This window comes from Nicotiana attenuata, unplaced genomic scaffold, assembly GCF_001879085.1.
Source record: "Nicotiana attenuata strain UT unplaced genomic scaffold, NIATTr2, whole genome shotgun sequence".
Classification (NCBI taxonomy): Eukaryota; Viridiplantae; Streptophyta; class Magnoliopsida; order Solanales; family Solanaceae; genus Nicotiana; species Nicotiana attenuata.
Genome location: NW_017670583.1, coordinates 443,745 through 461,106, shown reverse-complemented (window position 1 = coordinate 461,106; position 17,362 = coordinate 443,745). Strand labels below are relative to the sequence as shown.

At 35.5% G+C, this 17,362-nt stretch overlaps 1 protein-coding gene across 1 annotated transcript; it reads left to right on the top strand.

The window, feature by feature from the left end:
- The first annotated feature begins 1,378 nt into the window (after positions 1 to 1,378).
- LOC109241227 (protein NEN1-like) lies at positions 1,379 to 14,927 on the top strand. Its single transcript, XM_019407947.1, has 6 exons — positions 1,379 to 1,703; positions 11,186 to 11,343; positions 11,948 to 11,994; positions 12,210 to 12,273; positions 13,601 to 13,938; positions 14,356 to 14,927. The coding sequence occupies exons 1-6, from the start codon at positions 1,436 to 1,438 to the stop codon at positions 14,591 to 14,593; spliced, it is 1,113 nt and encodes a 370-aa protein (XP_019263492.1). The 5' UTR covers positions 1,379 to 1,435; the 3' UTR covers positions 14,594 to 14,927.
- The last annotated feature ends 2,435 nt before the right edge of the window (positions 14,928 to 17,362 follow it).

Below are 17,362 nucleotides of genomic sequence, written 5' to 3'. Positions count from 1 at the left end.
ATTTTGGTTGAGAGGTAAATCTGGTGGGCGAATGGAAGAGTTGCTGGTGATGGAAGGAGAACACCATTTTTAGGAGGGGAGGGAAAAAGGGCTATTTCTCGCCAATTTTTTGGAGTTGGAAACTTTGGAGGGAGTTGATTTTCAAGACTTGTGTTGCTGATAATAAACGAACAGCTGTGAGAAACTCTTGGCCACAATGGCTTTGGAATTGTTTTCCATTTACCCCTTGTTGGTCGTTGGACGTGAAGTTCTCAATCTGAAGTGGAATTGTTTTCCATTTAGGCAGTAAGAAATTAGAATGAATTCTTTTCTTAAGCAGTACTCCAATTAGTTTGTTGATAAGCTGATCTTGACAGATTCTATTGTCTTCTTCTTCTAGCAAAACATTCTGGCCTTAAATGATTGGACACTAAAACTACCGTAGGATCTACATCAAACTTTTCCACGTTGTTATTCCCTCCTCCTTTATTAGATACGAATTTTAAAATTTTCTTGAACCGTTTAAAACCGAATAAATAAACCGGAAATAACCGAACCGAACTTTGAAAAAACCGCACCGAACCGTAAATAGTTTGGTTTGATTTGGTTATTAATATTACAAAACCGAAAACCAATAAATCGAACCGTACTTTCAAAATAACCGACCGAACCGACCAACGCCCACCCCTTATGTAAACTACTTCAAGACTAAGCAAAAGCCAGTCAATCAAATTCCAAGCTACTGAAAGCAAAAAGTTTCTTTCAGTACACTACACTGCCCCACCATGGATTAAGAAACAGCGGAATCATTTAAAGAACATACTTTTTTTTTTTTTAATAAATGATTGGCTAATTGGAGCAATATGGGTATACTAAAGTGTATATAAAACATCTTAAATAGATAAATTTGGATAAACTTTTATTTTTTCGCTTCTAACTTTGGCCTTCTAAAAAACTTTAGAGACAGACGCTAGATATTTTAATCCGGGATTAGCTATCCGGACATGTTATTCAACTAAGAATGTGGTACAAAATTAATATCGAGATTGTGATATAACTACTTCTGATTGCTTATACCGGAAACAAAAATCCAACCAAACACATGATTAATCCCACATTATAACCTGGAATTCTTTTTCTTTATTGCATGAACAAAGGACTAAGCGTCCAATGTACACTAGTTGCGGAGTCAGGACCATGCAAAAGTCCAGTCTCTCAAATTCCAAGCTACTAAATAAAAGCAAAAAGTTTCAGTCAGTTCACTACTACACTACCCCACCATGGAAAATATAGTCGTGTTTACACCTAGTTCCATTATTCATCACATAGCTATAGCCTATACATGCATCTCTATATATAATACACATGAGATTATCATTAGACCACCTCAACAATTATATTCTCATTGTGACTGTGTGTGAAGAAATTTGTGAAGCTCGATAGATAAACTGCATTAATGGAGATGATGATAGACGGAGAAGGGGAGGCAATTGTGTTCTTTGATTTGGAGACAACATTTCAGGATCGGGTTCTGTTAGAATTCGGAGCCATATTTGTATGCCCAAGGAGGTTGATCGAGCTTGACAGTTATTCAACCCTGATCCGACCCGCTGACCCATCATTCTTGGATACCTTCTCGGGTCATCATGGCATCACCAGCGCAGACTTAGCTTCTGCCCCTCTCTTCTCTCAAGTTGCTGACGACATCTACCAAATCCTCAATGGTTAGCACCCAAAAAACTCATCATTTTCTTTTTTCAACTTTTACATTCTACTCTCTCCCTCTCCCTATGTTTCAATTTATGTGAACCTATTTGACTGTGCACGGAGTTTAAGAAAAAATGAAGATTTTTGAATTTGTGATCCTAAACAAGTCATAAAGGGGCCCAGAGTATTTGTGTGGTTATAAAAGCTTCTCATTAATGGTAAAATTGTAAGTTTAAGCTAAATTGTTACTAAATTTAAAAAGGGGTCATTCTTTTTGAAACGGTCCAAAAAGGAAATAGGTTCACATAAAATGAAAGAGAAAGTAGTAATTATGGATTAGTTATGGCCACCGAACTTTACTTATTATATTGGTAAAGTTAGAGAACTAAAGTAACCGAACTTCATTTATTATAATAGTGATGTGATATAAGTATTTTTTATCTCTTTAAAGTAATTGAACTATGTTTGAATTGATCAAAAAATATGAATGACTCAGAAATAGGGACGGCCCTTCCGTAAAATAAGTAAAACAATCGTTACATAATTTATACATTTATTATACACAATTATATATATAATACATAAATTATGCATATATTATATCTCCAACGGTTGTTTTTAGTTTAAGTTGTTGAGTAAACGGTTATTTGGGTTAATTCTTCTACTTTTATACATAATAGACAAGGCTATTTTTTCAATTCAAAATAGATTTGAACAGTTCGAAGCATATAAAAATATTTTTGATTTTCTATTTGACAATAAAAACTACGATCACTAGATGTTGGAAATTTGAAAAAATATTGCCTTAATCTTGAATGTTCCTTAAAGCATAATAATCAATTCAATATTGATGGGTTAGATTTATTTTTTGAATAAAAGTATTAAGGAAAATAGTACAATTAGAAGATAGCAGTTTAATTGATACACTTAATCAAATAAAAAGATTTAATTCTTTTTCAAATGCATATATTGCTTATGCAATAATGTTCATAACTCATGTTACAGTTGCTTCAGCGGAAAGAAGTTTTCAAAATTACAATTGATAAAATCTTACCTAAGAACAACAATATCATAATAAAGGTTAAATGGATCAGCTATATTATCAATTGAGAAATACTTATTAGGAGTTATTGATTATAAAAAAATTATTAATAACTTTGTATCTAAGAAAAGCTAAGAAAATAGACTTCAAATAAATAATAAAAAAATAAAAAGTTAAAACCCCTCATAAAATTTGGCTTTAACCCACAAAATTCGTTGGGGCGCCCCTGACTCGAAATGTCAAATTTTCGGGGACGCATTACTCTCCACGGTAAGTAATCTGAAAATGATGGTCAATTAATGGAATGTTTGTAGTTTTCTCGGGAATATATATATATATATATATATATATATATATATATACACACACACACACACGAACGTTTTTTCGGACGCTAGCGGCACCAAATAGCCCGTGCGGCGCCTGTAGTCACCCCACACTACAGGCCATCCTTTTCTTTTTCCCAGGTTTTCTAGCACGATCCTGTATATATATATACACGAACATTTTTTCGGATGCTAGCGGCACCAAATAGCCCGTGCGGCGCCTGTAGTCACCCCTCACTACAGGCCATCCTTTTCTTTTTCCCAGATTTTCTAGCACGATCCTGTGTTTGTGGTGGAGCTTGCCTAGGAGGCTTACTTCAACTCTGCCGCCTGTCTGATGTCTAGGCTCATAGCCTTGACTAGCTGTGGCACTTCTCATCTGCTGGATCTCATCCATGCGCACACNGACTCGAAATGTCAAATTTTCGGGGACGCATTACTCTCCACGGTAAGTAATCTGAAAATGATGGTCAATTAATGGAATGTTTGTAGTTTTCTCGGGAATATATATATATATATATATATATATATATATACACACACACACACACTGGAGAGAGGTTAAAAACTTTGTGCGATTAAAGAAATTTTGTGTGATTAAAGCCGTTATGTTGTAAACATCCTACCCAATACTCTTGCTCTCTTGATCTGTAGACTCGTATTGTTACTATTTTATTATGAAGTGATATTACCCCTTATATAAACTCTTTTTTTTTTTAAATTGTTCGCTATGTTCATTTATTCTTCCAAACCTTTTAAAGTTTAGATCCTTTTCTTAACAGTTCTTTCTTTAACCTTACCCTGGCCACGATTAAACATATCTACCCATTTTAACACCTTTCTGGCAATTGTTGGGCTTAACTTGACCGGTCTCTTCTAGGAATTTATAGGTTAGTCCATCAGAGTTGTTAAGAAGTTAGAAAGATAACTGTCACGACTCAAAATTCATTAAAGGTCGTGATGGCGCGGATACCGCTGTCAGGCAAGCCAACACTAATTAATTAATTTGGTTCTCATTTCAGTATTTTTGAAATCATAATTTCTTCAATTATTAAATAGTAAACGTTTGAATTTACAGAGTAAATAATAATATTTTAACAATTCCAATACTGAACAACCTATAATCACCCCAAACTCGGTGTCACAAGTGCATGAGTATCAACTAGGAAGATAAAATAAAGTACAGTATCTGTCCGGAGTACAAATCAGACAGGAAAAAATACATAAGTAACTCTGAAGGAGACTCAGCTGGCTGCGGATCGTAATATGGAATTGGCCGCTCACCTAAGTCCCCGCAAGTAACCGCGCCTCTGCTCTCACATAGCCACTAGACACATAGGTACCTGTACAAAATGTACAGCAAGTGTAGTATGAGTACGTAAATCAACACGTACCCAGTAAGTATCCAGTCTAACCTCGAAGAAGTAGTGACGAGGGGCGACTCCGACACTTACTATGGTCTATAAATAAAATACTGATGATATAATTAAGCATGGATAACATTGAACAGCTGTAATCTCAATATCATGAAGTAAGTAACCAATTCTTTTATCAACAAGAAATTTTCAAATTTATTTGTCATCATTTATCATTTTGTATCTCAGGCCAACGAAGCAATATTAATTATTATAAAGTCTAAAGCAAACAATTCAATCCTGCGCAAATCATGTCGAGATCATACGGCCCAATCCAACATAAATATTTAAACTGTGCACTGTCGAGGGTCGAACGCCACAAACCATAGATGCATCTATTAAACTACCGAGGCGAACGATCGGCTCCCATGAGAGTAGTGGAAATTTAGCCCGCTCGCGGAATATAATTGCGACACGGTTACACATAGATTTCTTAAGTTATTATTATATTCCTCAATTCTTTTTCGTAAATACGGAGTTCAAATGAAAACTTTTAAAATCTCAAATTCCTCAATTTCAACTCTGTTCTAGACAATTATTAAGCAACCTCGATCTCACTTCTTCTCAAGGCAAACAATAACAAATAACAATATCAACAAGGCATGATGTAACCTGAAACTACCCGGAGATAGGCATAGCTAGTAGCTACGTACGGACTCTCGTCATCTCGTGCGTACGTAGCCCCCATAAATAGAAGCACATATTACTGTAGTTCACCTATGGGGTTAATTCCCTCTTACAATGTTAGAAAGGAGACTTACCTCGCTTGGAAGTACCGTAGCCGGCTCCCGAGCCTTTCAAACAACTCAAATCGATGCCAAACGCTCCAAAACCAGTCAATAAATGAGCAATTCCATAAATATATACTCTAATACTCATTATAATCCAATTTACATTAATTTTCAACTCCGTTCGCAAGGTCAATAAAAATCACCCTCGGGCCCACATGCCCGGATTCCAAAATTTTTTAAAAATAAACTTTACCCATAACACCACAAACTCAAATATATAATTTATTCAAATTTCATGTCCAATTTCGTGGTCAAAATCTGAAAATATAAATTTCTAGGTTTTTCTTCAAAATCCCAAATTTCGACAAATTTTAATGTCTAAATCCATATATAAACCTTGTATTTAACTCACAAATAGTAGAAATCACTTACCTCTTGATGATGATGGAACCCCCTCTCAAAATACTCTCAAAAATCGCCTAAGTCCAAGTGGGAAATAAGGGAAATGAGCTAAGTCTCGGAATAAAAGCCCTTGGCTCCAGTCGTAGATGTCGCATTTGCGACAGTGGATTCGCAAATGCGACCTTCATAAATGCGACCCCTGACAGACATGGCCTTCATCGCATATGCGATACAGAGTTCGCAAATGCGAACTCTTCAGGCTTCGCAAAAACGATCATTGCTTCGCAAATGCGATCCTTTCTCTCAGCAGCCCAGGTTCGCAAATGCGAACACTACCTCGCAAATGCAATAGTCGCATTTGCGACCAAAACATCGCAAATGCGATCATACCAGAACTAGCAATCCATCTTCTTAACAAAACACTCCGAAGTTACTCCGAAACTCACCCGAGCTCCCGGGGCTCCAAACTAAACACCAACCCAAGTCTCAAAATAAAACACGAACTTGCTCAAGGCCTTAAATCACATCAAACAACGTTGAATTCATCAATCGCAGTCCACTCTGGTCAAACTTCTCAAAAGCCTTCAAGTTTCTAACTTTTGCCAAATGACCCCAAAATGACCTACGGACCTCTGAATTCACTTTCGGACGCGCTTCCAATACAAGAATCAAGATAAGGAGCTATTCCCAGACTTGGAATCCAAAACGGACATTGATAACATTGAAATGCACTTCAACCCAAATTTATGAAATTCTTCCAAAATGCCAACTTCCACAATAGGCGCCAAAATGCTCTTGGGTCATCCAAAACCCAATCCGGACATACGCCCAAGTCAAAAATCATCATACAAACCTGTTGGAACCTTAAAATCCCTATTCCTAGGTCGTTTACTCAAAGTCTCCAACCTTAGCCTATTCTTCCAACTTAAAGCTTTCAAAATGAGAATTTTCTTTCCAAATCAACTGTGAACTTCCAAAATTCCAATTCCGACACGCGTACAAGTCATAATACCTTAAGTGAAGCTACTCATAGCCTCAAACTGTCAAACGACGCGCTAGAGCTCAAAACGACCGGCCGGATCGTTACAATAACCATATACTTAGAGTGAATTTTAGTTATTTACAAACTAGCAACTTAGGAATTAAATACATGAGAATAAAAGTATAAAGCTATGAGTAAAACAAGGTAATAAATAGAAACATAATTTTTAGATAAAAACAGTAACTTACATGTTTACAGGAGAAAGATTTCCCTTTCGGTAACTCCGAAAGTGTTTACTGGAATTTGAAACTAAAAACTTGCATACTAAAGCATAAAGCTTTATTTATTTTATAGGTTTGAGATAGAAACTACTAAAGCACACATAGGAAAATATTTTACAAATGTTTTTATAATACAAGGTTTGAAAAATGGAGAATGTTTTTTTTGGTTTAGGTGATGAAAGGGAAGGGAATATGTTTTTGTTATTGTTGTTGTATCTTCTATTTTCATAGAACTCTTAATTTAAAGACGTCTGTGGACTTCACTTTGCTTGAAGAATCTTTCTTCTCCTTTGTTCACGTGAAGTTTTCAAGATATGTCTTACATTACTGTCCTTGAATTACTGTAGGTCTTGCATTATTGTCCTTGAATTACTGTACACGATGCCTTTGTCTTTTCAGAAAGTCTCTTTGTTGCATTATCGTACTTTTGATTCCCCACTACTTTTGTCCTTTTCTTCGTCTTTTTCTTTCTGGCTATTATGACAAGGGTCTGCTATCTGCTTCTACATGTCAAGATTGTGTAGAGCTATTGAGTCGAAACTCATTTCTGAATCATCGTTTGGGTCTTGAGCATCTTGATAATTTAGGTTAACATATTCTCCTGAACTTTGTCTTGGAGATATCTCTGGACTGGGATTTTTTATCATATATTTTGTCTTGTTTCTCCTTTTCTTGGAAGAATTTTTCTAATGTTTGTTTGACTATATTTTTGATTTTTTTTTCATTCTTTCCTTTTTATAGGTTATGTTTTTATTTCTCAATACTTCTCCTTGTACTAATGTTCAAGGTAGTCTTGTTCTTTGGCTTGATGATCCTTCATCTTAACTTTTTGGCAAAGTGGCAGTCATAAACGGATTTGATAAGTCTTTACCGGCTATCGTTTGAACCAGACTAGCTGTATCTCTATCCGATATAGTGAATTCTGTTGCATTCATTGGGGAATTCGCGCACTTCTCATCCATTTTACTTTGAGATGGAGAACTCAATTGTTGTGGATTTTCTATCTCCTGGATTTGTTGGGAGACAAATTGAGTTTGGGATTGCACTAACTCAAACTTTACTACTTAGAGTCTGTGCTCTAATACCTTTATCTGCTCCATAAGTCTTACTTTTTCATGTACCAAGGTCTCCTTCTTTTGATTCAGTCTCTTAAAGGCTTCTATCATTGATGAGCAATGATCACAGAAAAAAAAAATTATCAGTATCTTTTTTGGATATTATATTGAGGGATTTTTTTGGATTTTGTCTAAGTGCTGGAGAAATATAATAATTTGGTCCTAGTATACCTCATTCATAGTCTAATACTTCAGTAAAATTATTGAAACCTTTAAAAAGAGTTTTTTCTAAATCTTTTATAGAGTCTAATACTTCCAGCCATGTTTGAAAAACACCATTTGTCTTGCCGTGTATTACTACATAATATTTAAATCTTCTCTCTTGGTTTTTGTCTTCGAAATATTGGCCTAGAGCATTAAGAGCTGCTATAACATATTTAGTGCCTTTTTTATTGTATGCTATCGATAAGTTATTTATCAAGCATCTTTGTGGTCTATCTATTATGCATTATGCTAGAACTCTAAATGACATATTTGATGGCAGGAATAATATTAGATTATGTTTTCCAAATCATATTCTGTCCATATTAGTCTGTTCTACTGAGGCTTGTTGCTTAAATTGAAAATTACCTAACATTGTCTGAAAATATTTGTCTGAGGGTGAGGCTTGGACGCTTTTTCCCTTATCTTCAATCTATAACCTACCGATAAGGGAAAAGGCGTCCAAGCATCACCCGCAGACACAAATATTTCCAGACAATATTAGGTAATCTTCAATTTAAGCCACAAGACTCAGTAGAACATACTAATATGGACAGAATATGATTTAGAAAACATAATCTAATATTTTTCCCGCCATCTAATATGTCTTTTAGAGTTCTAGCAGAATGCATAATAGATAGACCACAGAGATGCTTGATAGATAACTTATGAATAGCATACAATAAAAAAGCTATAAATATTTTATAGCAGCTCTTAATGCTCTAGGCCAATATTTCACAAACAAAAACCAAGAGAAAAAATTTAAATATAATGTAGTAATACACGGCAAGACAAATGGTGTTTTCTAAACATGGCTGGAAGTATTAGACTCTATAAAAGATTTAGAAAAACCTCTTTTAAAGGTTTCAATGATTTTACTGAAGCATTAGACTATGCAAGAGGTATATTAGGACCAAATTATTATATTTCTCCAGCACTTAGACAAAACCCAAAAAATATCCCTCAATATAATATCCAAAAAAGATACTGATAAATTTTTTTTATGTGATCATTGCTCATCAATGATAGAAGCCTTCAAGACACCGAATCAAAAGAACGAGACCTTGGTACAAGAAAAAGTAAGACTTATGGAGCAGATAAAGGTATTAGAACATAGACTCCAAGTAGTAAAGTTTGAGTTAGTGCAATCCTAAACTCAATTTGTTTCCTAACAAATCCAGGAGATAGAAAATCCACAACAATTGAGTTCTCCATCTCAAAGTAAAATGGATGAGAAGGGCGCGCATTCCCCAATGAATACAACATAATTCACTATATCGAATAGAGATACAGCTGGTCCGGTTCAAACGATAGCCGGTAAAGACTTATCGAATTTATTTATGACTTTCACTTTGCCAAAAAGTGAAGAGAAGGATCATGAAGCCAAAAAAGAAGACTACCTTGAACATTAGTACAAGGAAAAGTATTGAGAAATAAAAACATAACCTATAAAAAGGAAAAAAAATGAAAAAATCAAAAATATAGTCAAACAAACATTAGAAAAATTCTTCCAAGAAAAGGAGAAACAAGACAAATATATGATAAAAAATCCCAGTCCAAAGATATCTCCAAGACAAAGTTTAGGAGAAGATATTAACCTAAATTATCAAGATGCTCAAGACCCAAACGATGATTCAGAAATGAGTTTCGACTCAATAGCTGTACACAATCTTAACATGTAGAAGTAGATAGCAGACCCTAGTCACAATAGCCAGAAAGAAAAAGACGAAGAAAAGGACGAAAAGTAGTGGGGAATCAAAGTACAATAATGCAACAAAGAGACTTTCTGAAAAAGGCAAAGGCATCTGGTACAGTAATTCAAGGACAATAATGCAAGACCTACAAGGACAATAATGCAAGACCTACAGTAATTCAAGGACAGTAATGCAAGACATATCCTGAAAACTTCACGTGAACAAAGGAAAAGAAAGATTCTTCAAGCAAAGTGAAGTCCGGAAAAAAAGTCCACAAACGTCTATAAATTAAGAGTTCCACGAAGACAGAAGACACAACAACAAGAACAAAAATATATTCCCTACCCTTTCATCACCTAAACCAAAAAAAAAAATATTTTCCATTTTCCAAACCTTGTATTATAAAACCCTTTGTAAACTATTTCCCTGTGTACTTTAGTAGTTTCTATCTCAAACCTATAAAATAAATAGAGCTTTATGCTTTAGTGTGCAAGTTTTTAATTTCCAATTCTAGTAAACTCTTTCGAGGTTACCGAAAGGAAAGTCTCTCTCCTGTAAACATGAAAGTTACTATTTTTATCTAAAATTATGTTTCTGTTTATTATCCCGTTTTACTTATAGCTTTATACTTTTATTCTCATGTATTTAATTCCTCAGTTGCTAGTTTGTAAATAACTAAAAAATCACTCTAAGTATATGGTTATCTTTCCAACTTCTTAACAACTCTGATGGATTAACCTATAAATTTCTAGGAGAGACCAGTTAAGTTAAGCCCAATTATTGCCAGAAAGGTGTTAAAATGGGTAGATATGTTAACCGTGACCAGGGTGAGGTTAAAGAAAGAAGTGTTAAGAAAAGGATCTACATCTTTAAAAGGTTGGAAGAAGAGATGAAAAGAGTGAAGAAGAAAAAAGTATATATAAGGGGTAATATCAATTCATAATAAAATCGTAACAATACGAGTCTACAGATCAAGAGGGAGAGTACCGAGTAGGATTTTTATAACATAAAGGCTGTAATCACACAAAGTTTTTAACCCCACTCCAGTTTTTTTTTTATTTTTTTATATATATATATATATATATATATATATGTTATTTCTATCATCACATGAAAGCATGGAAACCATGTTTGGCAAACTTTATATGCTTATTTAATAGTTTTTCTATTATTTATTTAAATTTTTTGGGGTGATAGTATATCTATTATAGTGAAAGAAAATGAAAATGTATGCTAAAAAAGACCACCTGTTAGTATTTTAGTTGTGTTGAATTCCATTTTGTGTGATGCTTGTGTCTCTATTGACACAGGGCGAATATGGGCTGGACACAATATTAAGGAATTTGATTGTCCTCTTATTAAGGAGGCGTTTACTGAAATTGGTTGGCGAGCACCAAGATGTAGGCAATTGATTGATTCGCTTCCATTGTTAACAGAATGGTTTGGAAGGAGAGCTGGTAATATGAAGGTATCCTTAACTTTGGTGAATGTTGTCTACAGAATTTGCACCTCCATTTGACACCAAAGTATTTAGTCTTTATTTCTTTTTCCTTTCCAGATGTTTTTCCCTAGATGATGACTCTGAATCGAAGGCATAAATTTATGCAGTTAAAGAATTTGAAACTCCCTCTGGAAAGTATATACAGTTTAAAATCCTGACTATAGTTGCAAGACCTTTGCACCCAATTGTGTAGCGTAGCGGTTAGTTAGTGTTATATATAGCGGATATGTGAAGTTACGGATGAGGAAAGCAAAATAACCACGGGCTATACAGATTTGTTTTATCTTCTTTGATTAACTAGGTTAGCTATACTTGAGAAAGATATTGTATATTAGGTCAATGCAACTTCATGGATGATTTGTCTACAAACTGTCAAGGCTGGTTCAGGTGAATCACCAAGTCGGTGCACAGATCTATCTTCCATGCACCAAGACTGTGATCAATGAGTTTTATTTACATAAACAGTAAAAGTCACATAGTTATTTATCTATATTGTCGTAGTATTCATATTAGTCTTCCTCTTATCCAGAAATTCTGATAGTACTAATTTGAGTGATAATGTTTCTGGCAGTTGTCTAGTCTCTCAGCTTATTTTCGGTTTGAAGAGCAACCACATAGGTAAGTATGGATATTATTTGTATTACGATCATAAGTTGATTCTTAGATTAGAGCTTTTCTTTTAGCGGAGGGATCAATTAGCTGACTTCTTAATCTTTTGCAGTGAAACGATTGATTCTCCATTTATTGCATATGAAAAGCAGTTCTTCTTGTACTTTCTAATTTTAACTCCTCTCTGTTGTGATACCTCCATAAAAATTCTCTGATACTTTCAGGAGTTTGCCTGATGTCCGGATGAATCTTGAAGTTCTCAAGCATTGTGGAGCTGTTTTATTCTTGGTAAGTATAAATACTGTTTTGCTCTATTTCAGTTCTATGATTGTCTTCTTTTTTTCCGCAGACAGCTCTCTCACTCATATGACATTGAAATTTTTTTACAATTGAATATTCTATCCCTATTTGATATGCTTTTTTATTTTTATATCATTTCAGTTTCTTAAGATTCTGAGTTTTATTTTTTAAAATAACCTCTTGCAACTTCTTGTTGGTTCATATTGATTCACTAATTCTTTGAACAAGTGGGCGGCCTTGCTTAAATATCTTGATAGAGAAATTTAACAATTCGTAGATTTAGATATCTATTCTTTGAAAAGCTCATTCAAACAATGGGATCTGAATCGTGATCCCCATTATCTGAATGAATTATATACCTCTCTTATCCATCTAGGTAACAGAGAGATGACTACATCTAGTTCACCTTCAAATGGTCATCTGTAAATATAAATATATATAGTAATTTTTATAATAGTGTTCTTGTCCCAGTTTCTGACTGAGGGGTTGATTGGTTCTGGTTAAAGATGAAGTCTGAGATGAGATTAAATCGTAGACGCAAAAATATCGTGTGTGTAAATGTATCACGAGGTTGTTATTTATACTCCAAAGTGCTCGACACACGAATTCAGTAATTAGTAAGGTTGCATTCAGCAAAATGGAAACAAAATAATCAGTCTATACTTAAGCATATCAAATAATCAGGCTCCGAATACATAATATAAAGTCATATCTGTATATACGTACATACTGTGGGTAGTGAGGTCAGTGGGTGGTGCTGGTGCGGGAGAGGGGAGAACTGAAGCAGGGGTAACTGAATCTATCATCCTATGGAATACTTTTACCCCGCACCCTCCACATAAGATTAAGGACTGGGGTATTCCCTGCCCGATTCACTCCATGACAAATTATGCATGGCCCATATAACTACAACACATTATCTGATCTTCAATATGGAACTGAATGATCATTTATTTTATGTGTAAACTGTCAACAAATAGTATTTCCACAGGGTGTAGTCTAGTGCTGTGTGGCATATCTTAATTTAATATATTGGAGCTGACTTCCGTTGAATTTTATACTGTTAACTAGAAGCTTTATAGGATCATATGTGTTGTCGCATATTTACTCAACTGCTTAAGTCGAGAACCATTAAGAAGGACGTAACCTATTTTAGTTGATAAGTTCCTTTCATAGGAAGAAAGTCATAATTTGGAAAAATGAACTTGGACACCTGAATTGTTGGTTGAATCAGCCATATATAAAGGTTGACGCTAGTGTTACTACATGAATGTTACTTTAGTCTGGGCAGCTATATATTTTTGTTTATGTGCAGGAGTCTATTTTTCCTCAAGTACTTCAAAGTTCATGGATTTCTCCTGAAGAAGTTTCTTCTACTTTTGCAATCCCTTATGATGGAAACCCAAGAATAATACATATTATGCACAATGACATTGATTTGAAGCTGCATTGTAGTCGCCTCAAGGTGCAGCTTGGAATTAGAAAGACTGATGATGCTAATCGTCGACTCACTTTTGTGGTGGGTGCCTCTTCGCGTTTACGTGAAGTTCTGGATAAGTGTGATATTCTTGTTGAGCAGTGGTACAAGGATCGCGGTGGTGACTCAGAATGGTTGCCTGTGGTTAACAGAAAATATCAGAGCGTTCGATTGCGGTAAGTTACTGAACATTTCTTCATCAGGAAAGATAACCTCAATTCAGATATCCGAGTAAGTCAATTCTTTCTTCTTTGTTTTCTACCGATGATTTAGTGTTATGATCTCCACTAAGAGACGATTACATACTGCTGATTTGGTAGATGAACTTGAATTGCTTTGACATATTCATATGGGTAAAGGAAAATCACGTATATGATCTCTCTGCTTTACTAACAAATGTAGTTCTTTGACATATGAAGTTCCTTTCATCTCTATTCTCAATACAAGGCCCAAAGGGTCTCTGTCGATTGCATAATTTTTTCCACAGCCCCATCTTTCTGTTCTTTGAGCACATATCTGGAACATTATAGGCTTTTACCATGTTTTTATGTTTCATTTGATCATATTTCACTTTTTGATTGTTTATTTTGCAGCTTGAAATCTGGAGTGGATGGTAACACTGTTCACTGGAGGACGCAGATAGAGAGATATCACTATGAATCTTCCACCTTCCAAAGAGTTGAGTCTAGTAATTTTGACTCCGCGGAACTAGCGAGCTTGTTCAATCCTGGGACCTATGTGGATGCATTTTTCTCTTTGGAAACCTTTGATTATATGGAGAAAGTAGGTATCGGCTTAGTGGCCGATAAGTTGATTATACTTCACCAGTGATTTGGTCACTCTAGCTTATGTTATGTTATGCATTACCCACCTTGAGTATTCATTGGTCGGTATGTTACTACTTCTAACGTATTATTTTGGCTTATCTATTGTAAAATTGATATGATGCCCTGTAGAAAGTGAACCTTACTATTTTTCTGAGTGTACCAAGTATTAACACTTCAGTCCCTTCAAGATTACGCTGATCAAGTGGATACCAAGGGATTGGATGAGTTTGGTTTATCTGCTTTTTAAAATCGACTTTGCCCTTGTTATATTTTATGTTGTTATGAAATATTGTACTAAATGAATGATTATTCCTTGTTGAAACCTTCTGTTTTCTGCCTTTTTTGTTTGTCCAACTCTTTTCTATATTGTCTTTTGCTGAAAAGAGTTCAAAGATCATTGTCGAAGTAGTAGTATGTTGCCATGTTGCTGTAGCGCTTTGTCAATGTATCAGCCTTCTGTTCTATTTTACTTTTGCCTTTACTTTGTCCATCTTAAAATGGTGTTTTGTGCTTATTTCACGTTTTTTCGTTTGTAAGCACTTTGTTGTTTTAAAGTCCACCTAGACACGAGAGAGGGTGAACCGTGTCTTGCTCAATTTTCGCGAAATCGAAGGACTATGAACTCTAGTATCTTAGCCCTTACAATCAACCCAATTGTAGCTGCCTCTCGTAGCTCTCATAGACTATAAGCTCTAGCCTAGTACTTCAAAACAAGTTCTAATAATTGTTTACCTACAAATACACTTCTCAAAAACAGAATAAGTTACAATTAAAGAATAATGAATCAAGACCTAAACAACTAGAAACTTCTTCTTTCTTCAGGTTCTTCAGTTGTGCAACTTGAATCTTTGAAAGTACCTTCTTACCGTGATTGCTATTTGCCGTGAGTAATTTTGTAGTAACTCTATGAAATAGCTATCACAACCAAAAATCACAATCAATCAGGGTCGTGATGGCGCCTAACACTACTCGCTAGGGAAGCCAACACAACAGAGAATACGAAAAGAAAAGCAATAAATATCGGACAACTGATCAATAACATATCGTAAAATAGCTCGGTGATAACATAATAAAGTTCTAAAACCAAAAACTAACATAAACCACCCCAAGATTTGGTGTCACAATTATATGAGCTTCTAGATCGAACTAAATACAAGGTTCTGAAAGAAATGCAACATTGTTCGAATAAAGTGGAAACTACACAATAGAGGTAAGATAATGACTCAAGGCATGCGGACGGGATGCAGCTCTACCTCGAATCACCAATGCAGTATCTACTAAGCACCTCTCAGGGTTCCGCTGGCATAGATGGAAGAATCTACACAAGAAGTGTAGAAGTGTAGGATGAGTACAACCGACCCAATATACTCCGTAATTGTCACCTCGACGAGGTAGTGATGAGGCTAAGACAAGACACCTACAATAAAACCACACACACACACACACACACACAAACACACACACACACACACACAAACACACACACACACACACATATATATATATATATATATATATATATATATATATATATATATATATATATATATATATATGGAGTTCTGAGATAGATTTATCATACGAAAAGAGAAAAAATGGAGTCTTTGTCTAAAGAAATACGTTGAGAAAGGGCAGATGTATAGAACCTTTCAATGCTGAACTGTTCCAACTGGTGGAACTGCCGGAGTTTGATGCGGTGAACTATCTGCTATGGAGTGTGAGTAGCGGGAGTCTAGGCTCCTCCCCCAACCTAAAAGACAGCTGGTGCCATAGGGAACACACCGGACTGAGCCACACCCTCTATAAGGCGTGCAAAGCGGACTAAAGCGTCCTGAAGCACTGTGGTAGCAATGAAACCCTCTAGGACCCGAGCTGGTCTTATTGGCACCGTTGGAACAGGGATCTCATTATCCTGCTGATGCTGCGCGTACTCTAGGCTAAGCACTGCCTCTACCTCGATCCCCGCCTCTACCCCTGGTAGTGGTTGCAGCCTGGTGCTCCGGCTCTTGATCAGCTGTGGATGTTGTACGTGTCCTCACCATCTGTGAGAGAATAAGAGTAGAATGATTCAAACTCAAAGATAGAATAAAATCACACAATAGAGATAGAAAGAAAGTGAATTTTCTTAAAGCCTTATAGCCTCTAGAAGATAAGTACAGACGACTCTGTACCAATCCTCAAGACCTTGCTAAGCTTGCTCATTACTCGTGATACCTAGGTAACCTAGGGCTCTGATACCAATTTGTCACAACCCAAAATTTCAACCAATCGGGATCGTGATAGCGCCTAACATTGCTAGGCAAGCCAACACAATTGATAATACAAAAAGAAAAGCAATAAATATCTGACCACTGATCAATAACATACCGTAAAAACAGCTCGGTGATAACTTAATTAAGCTATAAAACCAACAACGAACGTAAACCATCCCAAGATTTGGTGTCAGAAGTATATGAGCTTCTAGATCCAACTAAATACGAGGTTCTTGAAGAAATGCAACACTGTCCGAATATAGTGGAAACAACACAATAGAGGTAAGATAATGACTCAAGACTTGCAGATGGGATGCAACTCTACCTCGAATCACTAGCGTAGTATTTGCTAAGCATTTCTCAGGGCTCCACTGGTACCGATGTCAGGATCTGCACAAGATGTATAAAAGTGTAGTAGGAATACAACCGACTAATGTACTTCGTAAGTGTCGAGTCTAACCTTGACGAGGTAGCGATGAGGCTAAGACAAGACACCTAAAATATATATATATATATATATA

Excerpts from the sequence above, each read along its gene's own strand:
- LOC109241227 (XM_019407947.1), top strand. The coding sequence starts at position 1,436 with ATGGAGATGATGATAGACGGAGAAGGGGAGGCAATTGTGTTCTTTGAT. Across the intron at positions 12,274-13,600 it reads GTGGAGCTGTTTTATTCTTG|GAGTCTATTTTTCCTCAAGT; the intron begins GTAAGTATAAAT and ends GTTTATGTGCAG. Across the intron at positions 13,939-14,355 it reads TATCAGAGCGTTCGATTGCG|CTTGAAATCTGGAGTGGATG; the intron begins GTAAGTTACTGA and ends TTTATTTTGCAG.